The 13,956-nt window shown below is 46.2% G+C and overlaps 1 protein-coding gene across 7 annotated transcripts in view; it reads right to left on the minus strand.

Annotated features, from left to right (window-relative positions):
• LOC128732250 (heterogeneous nuclear ribonucleoprotein L) overlaps positions 1–13,956 on the minus strand; it is a 168,054-nt gene that overhangs the window by 47,153 nt on the left and 106,945 nt on the right. For all 7 annotated transcript variants that reach the window (XM_053825422.1, XM_053825428.1, XM_053825427.1 and 4 more), the window contains one exon: positions 1,114–1,199. In XM_053825422.1, coding sequence (XP_053681397.1) covers positions 1,114–1,199 — 86 coding nt within the window. The remainder of the gene's footprint in view (positions 1–1,113; positions 1,200–13,956) is intronic.

Raw genomic sequence — 13,956 nt, forward strand, 5'->3', positions numbered from 1 at the left:
GCGGCCGCTTTTACGCTCCCGGCGATGGTCGCATCGGTCTGTCGCGCACCGTACCGCAGGACCCGATCGGGAACCGCACATTAAACGATTACGTAAGCCGCCACCGGGTGACGTTGGGTAATTTTTCGCAAACGAGGCCACATTTTTGATGCCTTCGTGCGGGCATTCTTCTTCCCGTTCGTTGGGCGCCCACCGGAAACAAAGCGAGTAGGAGGCAAGGGCAAAAAAAAAATTAGGCAGAAACAAGAAGGTGAAGCCAAAACCTCATCGAAATATATATCGCCCGGTGACAATTAATTTTGAGTGACAATTTTCGTGTACCAAATTATTTCCCGTCCGCTAACGCGAGAGATGAAGGAAGCGGCAAACGACGGCACGGCTGGTGGGAGTCCTTGTGGGGGAGTCTCCGCCACTCGACTAAACTTCATTTACACCACCGGCCGCCAGATGGCGTGTGCCGATTATGGGCCGACCGTGCAGAATAAATTTGTTTGCTCGCTTCTGGGGGTGGCGTTTTGGCAGGCGGGAAAGCCCGAACGAATGGTGTGAGCGGGAAAATCTATTCAACGAGGTGCGAAACGGTGCGTAACTACCGTGCAAGTAAACGGACGTGGGAAAATTTATCGCGTGCGTCTTCCCACACGACATTGTGGGGGGTGTGTTGCGTTTTTTTTTTGTCCTCCGCACTTCTGCATGCTATTTAATTTCCCTCTCTAGCGAACCACCTCCTCGCGACCGTACATCGCCCCGCGGCTCGGTGGGATGTAATTTCCGTCAACAAATAAACGGCGGTGTGGTTTGGCATTAAACGGGCGCAAATTACGGGCCATCTAGCGGGCAAGCGCACAAACGGCGTCGTCGTCAGATCGCAGGCCACCGATCGGGGCTATTCGCGAGCGAATTTAGTGGGCGGCGATTTATCGCACACTAAATTCATTCAATTTTCTCATCCCGCGAATCTTTGATCCTTGCCAAGCGAATCCTAGGACAAGGAAATGCTTTTTCCGGCACCAGTTGTGGTGTGGTATGCGATTTGTTACCGTACCGTGGTAGATGGGAGAAGGAAAGGGAATCATAAACCGAACATGAAAGCTATCATTTTGAAAAGGATATTCAACCATCGCTTGGACGCCATTCTTCTTGAATATCACGATGCGTTGCACTTGGCCATTTGGGTGGCAGATCGTGTGCAGTACGTCCTGGAAAGGGAAAGAAAACAGTAAAGATCATTAGTATTGTATATAAAACAAAAAAAAGAATCACAATTGATACTCAAAAAATAGAGAAAGTATTTCATAATAAGAAAAAAAACAATGTGATGCCAAAGAACCCAATTCAAATTATTTATGAGAACAAACATTACGAACGAATATAATTTTCATCAACTCAGCTACGTTAAATCATTGCCAGACCATTCATAATGTAAACTGTCCCGTCGTTCTTGGGAAGAAAATTAAGCGCCTCGTCTTGATGTCTACGTCAAAACTAGGACCTTCCGCTAAGGACATCACATAGTTAATTGTAATCTTCCGGACCTAAATGGCGAAAATTACTCCAGTTCCCAGGCTCACCACCAGTAACGACATACGTTTCATTTTAAAATAGAACATTCCAAGAACCGTTGGCCCACAGCAGTTTAGTTTCTCGACGTCCGCGTGCAAGCTCGGTATGATTTTACCTGGAACGGTCAACTAATTTCAATTTCCCGTGACAGTCGGCGGCGGCAAAGTTTCCTTCCCGAATGACAAAAAGGGAGCCCATTTTCGGGTGCTTCCTCGGGTTTGGCAGTTGCCGGAAGAAGCCGGCGGCAGCTACAAATTGGAGGCACGTGAACTCAATTAAAATGTCAAACCGTTTCCACACCATCGACGCGCTGGCAACACCGCCGTGCAACAGGACCGACCCACCGACGGGGAGCAGGATAAATGAATACATTATTTCGCACTGAAACCTCCCAGCTGCCGTTTTGGTGGGAAGGCGAGAAACGAACGGGCGTTGATGGAGTGTCGCTGACGTCCGGCGCTAGACGGCTCATTTACAACTTTTTCGCCTCGGTCATCACACACACGGCCACATGGAGAGCTTTCACAAACACACTCGATCTGTGTGGAAGCGACGTCAAGGACGATAAGTGAGGAAGGAGCGAGACTCGGCCCATTCCCTCCCACATCGACGATCCATTTGCAATTCTACTGAGGCATTATCAGTGTGTACACATAGTTTGTGTGCCCATAAACGGAACCCGCAAGATAGCAATGGATGGCCCCGGGGCGTCTTATCTTTGCCGGTGACGTCGAAACCCGCACCGGAAAGGACATCGTAGGGGTTCGAAAGCGGGTGGTGTAAGGAGGGATGTGGCGCAGGACCTCAACTACACGGTCCTTTAGCGTTGGCAACCGACGCCGTAACTAATCGATCACTGTAAGCTATTCCAGATCAGTGTGGCCACAATTTCAGCTTTCGCGATGTCCCGGGCGCAAGTTTGGAGACACAAATTAAACGATGCCACTGGAATGCCACACACGCTTGGACCATAAATCAGAGCGCAGGAGCGCAGAATGTGACCCCGGGGAGACGAAGCTTTTCCGGAGCGTCGCTGACAAATGAAGGGCTATCCTTCCTTTCTAACCACCAGCCGGGCGTGTGTAACATATGTAGATTGCAATCTCAATGTTTTCCTCGAGCAAAGCTCACATAAATGTTGTACATTTTAGTCGTTAAACAGACACCTTTGGTCAACAGCAGTGAGTAAACGAGGCAAACATGTTTGAACGTAATCTAAAAGGATCACACGACGTCAACCTGATTCTACGAAAACGCTACCGCAGTTCACCAAACTCGCACGCTGGTACAAGCGAATTGTTTAGTAACATATTTGTGTCGAGCGAAATAATACCCATGCTTTAGAATATTTTCGATGGAATGTCTTTTTCTAAATGTGTAACACAATTCCCGGAAAATGTACTCCCATTTGTTTCGGCTCTCCAACTCCACAAGATTGTTGTGTTCGATGGAATAAATGTGCACGAAAAAAAGCAGTCCAAATTCATCAAACAGCAAACAGAAACTTGCCGGGATTTGATTCAACCATTGTCTAGGCTACATTCACCACAACCGGCGGGCTGGGTCGGTAAATTTCTCGAAACCGTCAGAGCAAAAAGCGTTTTGAAGCTTGTCTCTAATTAGTTACATTACAACATCGAAGACAAAGCGACCGCGCCTGATGGCGAAGCGTTTCGGTCGAGAGTTGGGCCATCGAAATTGGACGAACACCAGCGTGATTCGCAAACAACCAATTCGGACCGGTGCGTAAAGGACCCGCACCAATCACCAACCAGCAGCAGCATTGTTGCGAACCAAAGATCTACAAACAAGTTCCCGCAATCTGCGCCAAACAACTTGGGAGCTATCGATCTCTGACTGAGCATTCCACGCAGGGAGCCGATATCAAGAGCTTTGCCTTTAATATTATGTAACATCCTGTGGGCTGCCCATTCGCAACGATTCCACTTTAACGAAAGGAATGAATCAAGTTGTTCGTCATTACCTTTCGTCATTGTGTGTTCCGGTTTTTTTTTTCTGGCCACGGGGTACATTAATTTTCCCGATTCGTCTTGGAGAACTTCTGAAACAGTTCTAATTTTCAGTCTTCTCGATATGCCGCCAGTAGAGACGCGTAGCAAATCGTGAACAACTGATGATTGTTAAGGATAATCGGCCATTCCCTCGAGAAAGAGCGAAAACTTTCTCGCATTGGTTAGAGGCATTTATCAGAAAGAAAGAAAAACTCATGACAAATATTCCCCTGGCATTTTTGTGGAGTTCTTGAAGAAAACGTAAATGGCATAGTTAGTGGCATAGAGAATGAAGTCTGCAGGAACCATACAAATATTCGCTGCTTCATGCTAATCCCATTAACTGGCAGGGAGCATGATTTGCTTTCTTCATCGTGCTCCAAGTGGAACCTGCAAACGACGACATAAAACGAATTCTCCGAAGCAACATTACTTCCTGGTGATGACAACGTACATAGAAATGGTTCTGAATGAACAGGATAATTGTTGCAGCACGTCCGAAAAAGGTGGGTGCTTACGAACGACACCAATTAAGCGACAAGGACATCATCGAAATATTGACTACAATAGACCAACGTTATCTGTACAATAATATACAGTTATTTACATCAAGATATTAAAAAAAGGACAAAAAACCGCCTCATCGCCATACTGTATGACCATTCACGCCTAGCTGACGTGTGCTAATATTATCTTTTGCTTACCGCAACACCACAACAGTTACTCATAACCTCGTTTTCTTTTGTGTTACTAGGCTGCTGGAAGTTCATAAAGCGCGTCTTCCATCAAACGTGTACCGACTGCGCATTCATCTGACGATTGGAGTAACGACGCCGGTTTAATGAAGTGACAATAGCATATCGGTAAACGAACGTACACAGCAGATCTATAGCGCACTTGCTTGCATAAAAACGTAATAACCCGAACAATACCCGGCCGGGCGAGGAACACAATTGAACGGACGCGTTTGTTCACCGACGCCACGACGCCAGCTTACTCTCACGTGGCACAGTACAGCTGCTCTCACGAATTGCACGCAACGCCAGCAAGCGCGGGGCGACCGCGTGTTTGATGAGCTGGAAGTGGCTTTTATTATGTGCTGCCATAAATCAATCCCGTGTCGTTCGGTGGTGCAACCGACCTTGGTGAAGGTCCGTGGTTTGGATTCATCTGCCTCTGGCACGAACGAGAAGCTCCGTATTTTTAGTTCGGTTCGTTGGACTAATTTTGTCGTTGCGAGCGTAATATGTACGTGAGGCGCTTACGAAACTTCTTGCTGACAAGACCAGCAAGATTAGTGAGCATCATTCGAACTGCAATTTTTAGAAAGGACACTGCGCTCAAATCGGTGCTATCGACCGTACAAAGACTGTCAGTGCCAGACGCCAGATGGCGCTAGTTTACCAGAGTTCCAAAGATCCTGCCGATTCTACAAGACTACAAGCAAAATGGATCATTATTGCTGGAATATGCATATGCACGACGAAGCTCATCGTCAATGCACGGTTCCGTTTTCTAAAATTCCCAAACAGACATCTGAGTGTCTGCACTAGCTTCATCCCACTTAAGAACTCATCGGTACGTTAATTCTCATTACAAAGCGAAGCCGTTTGGGGCAATCGTTTCCAACCAGTCCACGTATCTCAGACAAGCCAGCAAGGACTCCTCCCCAGGGGCAATCAGTGTTTGTTTACTCCGATTTTTTCCACCATTCAGCTGCCCTTTTGGGCTAGAACTCATCGAATCTTTCCCATAACCGGCTACCGGTTGGTCCGGTGATCCGTTCGGCGTTGACCAGAGTACACGCCGACCGGCAATCTGAGCAGCAGCAGAGCTCATGAATAATCATGAACCTGGGTTGCTTCAAGGCACGGTGACGATCGGAACGGACTCGTATAACTTGGCCGACAAGAGAACCCAACGACCGGGGACGGACCCATCAACAGTTGTTTGCTGGAGTGGCAGTGTTGTTGCTGCCGTTGATATCCCAACCATGCCCATACAAAAGGGATGCCGGCTTCGAGCGGCTTTTGACCGGCTTAGGGATCGGCAGATGAGGATGCGTTGGATTATCTTAGGATGACAGCCCATGAAATGGAGGTTTTCCTCGGTGTGCTCCGACGCGCCCCTAACTAACCTGTCAATCCGGTCCGATTTATGCTCCCCGAAACCGGAAAGCGGAAAAGTAGCATTCTCGCTGTAGGGCTTGGCAGGGATCGATTATGGGCAGAAGGATTCGGTGGGTAAAATTGAAAATTTTGAGCCCCTCTACACCTGTCTGGGTATTATGAAAATTTTAAGTACATTCAATCGGGGGACCGATCCCATGTTGCTGTATATAGAAATCTGTTCGCTTCTGTTCTCCGAGCAGCCCAGCTGCACACGTCCGCTAATGCTGTTTGAGACCATAAATTTATCATTCCCCGTTGGAGCCGATCGTGACCGTCAGGCGCGACGACGGCAACTAGTGCACGGCACTATTTCTCACCGCCCGGGAAAAGGCAACCGTTTGCTCGCAAATTATTCACGAAAAATGAACGAGAACGATAAAAAAAATATCTGCTTCACACCATCGAGGACAAACCGAGCGAGACGAAGCGCAAAATGTCCTCCACACTCGCTGCATCCTTTGCTGGTGCATCTTTGGTGCAGTTTAATGTAGGGGCTGCTGATTGAAATTTATGATTTCACGAACCCAGCTGCGAGACAATTTTATCCCCAAACGGTGGGTGGACTAGCATATTTGAGCATTTTTTTAGAACACAATAAAAAAATGACTCCCGCCTTTGGTTGCGGAGAAAAACTTCGCCCCTATTGAAGAAATTGTTTTCGTTCGAGTTCGCTTGATAATTGTTAAAAAGTAGAACGGAAATAAATTATCGAATAGCAACGAATGAATTTAATGAATTTTTAAACCCAACTTTGGACCCAAATTTCTGTTTTATTTCGGGTGGAGACTTTAAAGGCATAATCATTCCAAGCTATCCAATACTTTGCGGTCGAAAGAATGATTCTGGCTTGAAAATGTTTCTCAACTACAATTAAGCGCCTTCCAGCATTTAAATTAAATGACAAGCAAAAAACCAACCCCAGCCTAGAACGCACCGCCGGCAAACCGTCAGGGGAAAAATTATGCAAATAATTTCAAATTATTCACGCTGCAGGCGGCTAATGCAACCAACGAAGCCCGACAACCGAAACCACCCGCTATACCGCGGTTTGTAAGCTCCTGCTGCGTAGCTGAACGCAAAAACACGTTCATTTGCGGAGAAGGGGGCACAGATTTCTGCACCAAATAAATAAAAATCCTCCCGCATGGAAAACAGATGGTTACCTTTCTTTTCCACGAGCAAGCCCGCTTTCTATCGCTTTTTCCACGCGCAAGGAAGGAAAAGCGTGATGGTGATTAGTTTTGCCATCGACCGGACGCACCCGGGCGTCCGGAAAAGCTACGCGAAAGGACCCGGTGGATCGCTTTTAATGAAAAACGGGCGATAATTTAATTTCAACAAGTGAAAGATTAATTTTCACCATTAGGGCGTAACGGTGAAAAAGGAGCGGCACAGATAAGGCTTCCTCCTGACAGAAGTGATATTAACTCGAGTGGAAGAGGGCATAATTATTGATAAATAGGCGCAAACTTAAAGCGCCTACTTTGTTTCGTTTCTTCGGTGATTTCTTCATCGGAAATTATCTGTTCTTCGAAACAAAAGCATGAAATTATTGGTATTAAAAACCATCGCCCGAAGACAAGTTTGACATAGGCAACAAGTGGGATTTTGGTAGCGACAGCAGCTTCGTCAAATATCTTACATTGATTCTCAAACTGACAGAAGTAATGCTATTTGAATTTTGAACTCAGAGGTTAAGATACTACCCACGTGCATGCAAAAGTTCGCCGAACAAACGATCAAACAGATTTCCGGATGTCGATGTTCCGAAGAAAAACTGAACTAACAACGAGAAAGCCATGCCACATGCCATATTATACCTTACGCTGCTCAAACTTTTGCCTTTCAAGTCGCTACTTTTAGTCTAGACAGTTTCTTCAAGACTTCAACAACGTCCAAAACGTTATGCTCGGTACGAAGCCAATCAGTGGGATCAAATGCCACGCTAACGACCATCTCATTCATGCAACAAAAGTTGTTTAGTCATGAAATTGATCCATGAAAAAATCACCAAACGAATGCAAAGAAGCACCTTTCGAAGTGGTGCCCCACCTGCCGGTTCACCTTGTTGGATCAATTTTTGCGCTATAATTCGAGTTGTTAGACTCGGTTACGCAATAATGACAAACCGCACCATTGCGAGGTGTGCAATGATTTAGTTTACTTAATTTAACGGCACGTCCGTTCGGCCACGAACCAAAAGCAACAGCCTTTGCCAGCGGGAATGGTGAGTGATAGAGCCGAATTTCGGATTGGGGAAAAATCGACATGGAAAATCTATTTTTTTGCTTATACATTTGCCTAGCGGCAGTCTCGAGAAGCGCGCTCGCGAGCCATTATGCTGGGCTACAGCGTGCGAGCTCATAACCATCAAAATTCTATTAAATTCACATCATCTCGCGAGGATCGATGGAAGGAAGGAGTTCGAATCGAATTCTTCTTCAAGCAAATGCGCGATGGAAGAGCAAAATTCATTTATTCGCACGGGAAGCGTTACCACGTTTAGATTTCGTGAAGGAATCAGTTATTACGTTGAGTTGAAGACATGAATTCCGTTGCAACCCCGGGGCGGTATGTTCAATTTAATTCTCTTCAGTTCTCTTCACTCGAAAGGAAGCATCTTTCGAGAGCCATTGTGAGTTTTATCAATTTTTATACTCATCGATCTAATATGCTTAACTTATGTTGATTACAATACGGTCCGTGGTACCACGATCGTATCATTAATGCAAATCAACCCGAGATTGAGAAAGTCCATTACGTTAAGAAAACAATTTACTTTCCTTTTCGCTTCAATATCTCAATCCGGTTCAATTCAGCACCGTACCACCGTGTGCAGCATTTTCAGTGTTTCATTCTACCCAAATACAGAAGCGGACGCCTGGTCATTCACTCCAGTGACCCAAGCTTATCATCATCCGGTGGGTTGGGCGAAGCAAAAATAAATAAAAAAAACATACAACTCAGTGTGTCATGTGTTCATTGATGAGCAAAGAGTGCCCGGCCGAAAGGAATTGTGGAATTTAGATCAATTTCCACTCATATCGATACACAACAAACGACTCGGGGCTCGGCAACGGCCCGCACGTCACCACCATTATCCATTATCTGCTCAACTTGAAAGAAACTAAGCGACGATCACGGACATAACGTGGGCAGGGAGATGAAATGGAAAATTTCACAAAAGCAGCAAAGCAGCGAGAGGCCACCAGAGGGAATGAAACCCGGGATGGGAGGCCAGAGATTTTAATGGAAAAGCACTCCATGCATCCAGAATGCTTCTCTAGGGAAAGGCACACACACAAAAAAATGCCCTAGAAGCAATGGAAGGCCAACGGCGATGAGGCAACAGCAACAAAAAATCCTTAAATCGAAAAGCTACCTCCCAACCCAAGGACAGCCCCCTCGGCCGACTGTTCGGCCGACGACCCTACGAAGGGAATGATGCGTTGAATGGTGCAAGATATTGAATGATTTTCCCCACGATAGCCGATCAGGGTTCCGAACGATACACCATGCGAGCTGGTTGGACGATGGAAGATAGATGAATGGCGGCGGCATGAAAGTCGGGACCTGTATGTTTCTATGACCGACTCCCGGTTGGAGGCGTTCGGGCGCAAGGTGGAAGGTGACTATCATATTTTAGAGAAAGATATCGAGCATAAAAAATAAAGACACCAGCACACTAGCGGTAGACAGAACGAGGGAGAGGAGCAAATGGACGAGGAACTAGAATTGAATTTCTGCTCCAATCCTTGGGGACGGTACGGGCCCGTCATCACTGTTGTTCATTGGCCGACGGTGGGGTGGAAAATGGATCGAAATTGAAGACGAAAACAGGCGCTCCTGCAAGAGTTTTCTCTCATTCGAACTTCAATTCCATCTCGGCATCCATTCGGGTAGGCGATGATGGTAGATTTGGGTTGGAGGAAAGATTCTGAATGATTAGCAGCGGTTCGTCGGGTGGAAAAGTCGTAGTGAGTTTTTGGAAAGGTCATCCTATCAACAAATACATGGAATTCCGAAGGGGGCGTAATTTTGAAATAAGTGGAATTTTTCAAAGATTTAATTGAACGAAAGCAATTACCCTGAAGTGTAATTGTAAACGATTTGCCTCGTTAGAAGACAATAATAGAAGATCGAATTAATAGAAGAGTAAAAAAAGTATGCTCAAGAACAAGCCCGTACCTTTTGTAACAAATGTATTAAATATCAAAATCAACAACAACACACTAAACAACATCAATCGGTAAACAGACGGGTTAATCAACGGCATCATCAGACTGTGAAGAAAACACCACAAAGCCACCCACTTTCCTTTCTTGCAACACTTTCTCGCAAGAAACACAACAAAAAAAAGCCAAAATCTTATTAGCATCTGCTCGATGGTAACCCATCCTTGCAGGTGTGCCGCCGTCCCGGTCGACGGTTTCGCTTTCCATCCGAGCTATAATCCCCCATCATCATCAGTCGCTGAGCGCTGAGCATACTTGTCAAATAAGTTTATTTAAGTAAAATTTTCATTCATCTTTCAGCAACTGGCACCACCATTTCCACCGTCCTCAGCACGAACGGGAGACGAACGGTGCGAACAACATCTCGCGCGCCGGATTTGATTCCCGCTTCTAGAAGCGGGATGTATTGTGTTTTCGTTCGTCGTTCTGTCGTTTCTAATTTTTTACGGGTTGACTTTTTCTGCACCAATTTCCCACCCTGCCATCTGCCTTCCCACCGTGAGAAGGTTTATCGTCCCATCTTGTGTCTCTATCTCCCTAAATCATTATTAAACCTCCATCTCGTCCGGATTCTTCGTGTTCCCCGTGAGTCCCAGCTTGGATGGCCCTTGCTCTCGAGTTCCCTAACAACCGACACGTCTCACAGGAGCACAGGTGTGCCCGCCGGTAGTCGATTTGGCGCACTGGCACCGCAGATATACGGCCGTTGTTTGTCTCACCAAACATCGGACGGATCGAGATAAATATCGGTTGGATGGTGCTCCGTGTCTGAACGGGCATAAATTTGAGCTCGTAGCTCGAATCAGAAGCGCGATGCGATGCCAGGGCACTCGTGGGTGTTGTGTAAGGGAGTTGCCCTACTAGAAGGTTGATAAAAGGTATCCCAAAAATATGCTTTTTTATTTGTTGTACACTAATGCAACAATAACCGATTTTGGAGCTAGTTGAAGGGTGGATATGTGAAGCTTCTAAAAATTGCCGTAAGTTTCATATAAAAACTTTCATAACTCCACCATTTTGGGTACCAGGTGTTGGTAGACATCACACTCGCAGTCTTTGTTTATTTCTGATCGTTTCAACGACTACGTATGACTTTGTTAGAAAAGTTTCTAACCGCTAGCTACCAACTTCGTGAACTTACTGCCCAAAGTAGAAGACAACCTTGCGAGCTTAGCAACCCGCAGACAAATCATCTTCGCTCGCTCGAAGCAAACGCAACAGACGACCCACAAAAATCATGGCAAACCTATTAAGTGCACGACGAACGAAAGACAAATGGTCATTTATAATAAAATCTACTTCTCCCTTCGTGGTGTTTGGCATCGTTCAAGGACCATATGCCGGTAGCGGTACAAATGGCGCAAATGAGCGAGAATTAAGTGGACTCTCGGAACCGAGCGACGGGTGTTTGTTTGTTTATGTTAACTTCATGCTCCCTAGCGTTGCCGCTGGTCAGATTTCTGAGAGGCTGCGTTCGACTGCTGTCATCTGTCAGCCAGTTGTGGTTGGATTCGAGATCGGTTAGGTTCGAAACTAAGCATTGCACACGCGACCGTTGCCTGTGGACGTGATTTGCGTTTTCAATGGTTCTTTTCGCTTTTTGCCCGGACCACACATAGGATGGTCCAGAACCGCGGTGGGGAGAGAAATTTTAGAAACCAATCCACTCAGAACTGAATGAGAAGGAATCAAACATCAAACACAGTTGCGCGGTGGAGTCAATGGTACAGCGGGATCAAATGATCAATCGATGTGCAATTGCACTCCGGACCATCTGGTGCTCAAGTGGGCGCATTTGAGCGTTTCGTCGGCAAACATCGCTGCGGGTATTCGATGTGAACGTACCACGAGACCTTCTGGCATGGTGGATGGATCAGAACACACTGTTAAAAACGAAGCGAAAGTGAGTCAATAAATTTCTTCAAAAATCAAACATGGCAATTAAATTTGAATCTGTACGATTGAAGCACTAAGTGTCGGCTATAACAAGGGAGCGAAGGATACCCAGCCTGGATAGGTAGTCGAACCGAACAGGCAACAAGTGGTTGTGTTGAAGTTAATCGCTCTAAATTCAATAGCCCCTCGAAGGTAGCAAAATTCAAGTACGGTCGGATAATTTAGCTCGTACAGGAGGCTGCCTTCGAGTCCGGGGTCGAACTAATTGTGGTAGACCGAATTAATATGGTGCCGATTGTGGTGGAAATTGATTTTCCATCCTCTACGCCGGTTTTACTTTCCCAACTCACATGCAGCATAAAGGATACCTTCCGGTTGTCCTTTTTTATTACTTGCTTCCCATGAGACATGCGGAAATGTACACTCCAATCCCATTAGCCTGGCGTATTATCTCGGGCACGAATGCTCCAAACCGGGCCGTTCCAAGCCACCCAATGACCGTGTTGTGGAATTTTAATCGACAAATAAATATAAGCGTACCCTCACGCGATCGCAGGATCGTCCCGGGCGCGCACTTTATGACATCTCACTCTCACTCTTGCTTTGACTGGTGAGGCATTTTTTTAACACACCAATTCCCTCCAGTCTGCGCGTAATTCTGTTGATTGTGCGAGCCCATTCAATGGATTTGTTTGAGAATCAACCCAACTCCCTGGCGCGTTCATTTGAAATTGAAATTACATATATCTCGCGTACGACACCCGAGCGTTGCATAAAGCCGCACCAAATCCAACCGACAGTCGCAAATCCCCCATCGAGGGAATCGAGGGAAAGCCCGCTCGTGCTTAACGCATTTTAATTTCAAATGATCACGATTGGCTTTACTCCTGGCTGTTAGAGTTTTCCAGCTGGCACAACTGCTGCTGCAGTAATATTTTTATGTGCTTTAGATTTACGCCTTTCATTTTTACTGTTTTTTGTTTTGGTAGCTGGGGTTCGGATTGAATTTTCCGAGTGAAAAATGGCACTGCAGGAACCCTTTTTGTTTCTCCATGAAAAGTTTATCACTGCATAATCAAAATGGAGAGATCCCTACTCCCTAGTGGATCTTTTTATTTACGAGTAGGGATACGCTTTTATGAACCATCGGCTCTCCTGCTGGTTTCCAGTTTCAAAACTCAACCCGGCAAAAATTCGTGACATGTAAAAGGTAACCGTAGAAGGTCATAATTTGATGATTAATCAAATATGCAACCAATAAATAAATGCGTACCATTGTGCATTGCTCAATTGGAACAGAACAAAAAATCAGCAACATTCGAAATGGACCAACCTACAGCAGCATAGTACACAGAGTCTGTCAATACCCCCATTAAGTGGATACAAAAAAAAGTAAATAAAATAAAACACCCACACTGAACAAAGCCTCCGAACATGAGCGCGCGAGTTTCATCGTCCTGAAGGACCACTTCACCACAGCGTGTGCGAGGAGCAACGCGAACACAACCGCACGAGAGGCGAGCAACCATTGACCGAATAATAAATGGAATCGAATTAACAGAACAAAAAAACGACACACCCACAGACACACGCTCGAAATCCCCTGTCCGCGGCTCGAACAAACCGAAACGCGACGTGTGGGAAATTCGAAACTTGTTATTCCGTCATGAAATGGCGGATGGAACTTAATAGTGTTATCATTTCATTTGAATTTTTAATTCCCATTTCCCCGGCCAGCCACGTTCGTGTGTGCGCACACCGGGGGTGGCCATTCGGGGGGTCAGGAGGATTTTGTCCTGGTTAGCGGCTCCATTCCGGAGCCGTGGTTTTAATTTTGCATAAAAATCCTTTGGCCCACCGAAAGCCTGGCCGAGCCCCGATTCGCCTTTGATTCGACCCGGGGCACGCTTGTCGAACGACCTCAACAAGAGCTGCTCCTGGGGACTTTTCCGAGGGGACCGAACGAACCGAGTCAAAGGGTCTCATGCAAGGATCCGAAGGACCTCTCACCGCCACCGGATAGCACACTTGAAAATACCGTTTTATGATGCCGCTCATTAACCTCGTTTTTCGTTTTTA

The sequence above is a fragment of the Anopheles nili genome, chromosome 2, assembly GCF_943737925.1.
Source record: "Anopheles nili chromosome 2, idAnoNiliSN_F5_01, whole genome shotgun sequence".
Taxonomy (NCBI): domain Eukaryota; kingdom Metazoa; phylum Arthropoda; class Insecta; order Diptera; family Culicidae; genus Anopheles; species Anopheles nili.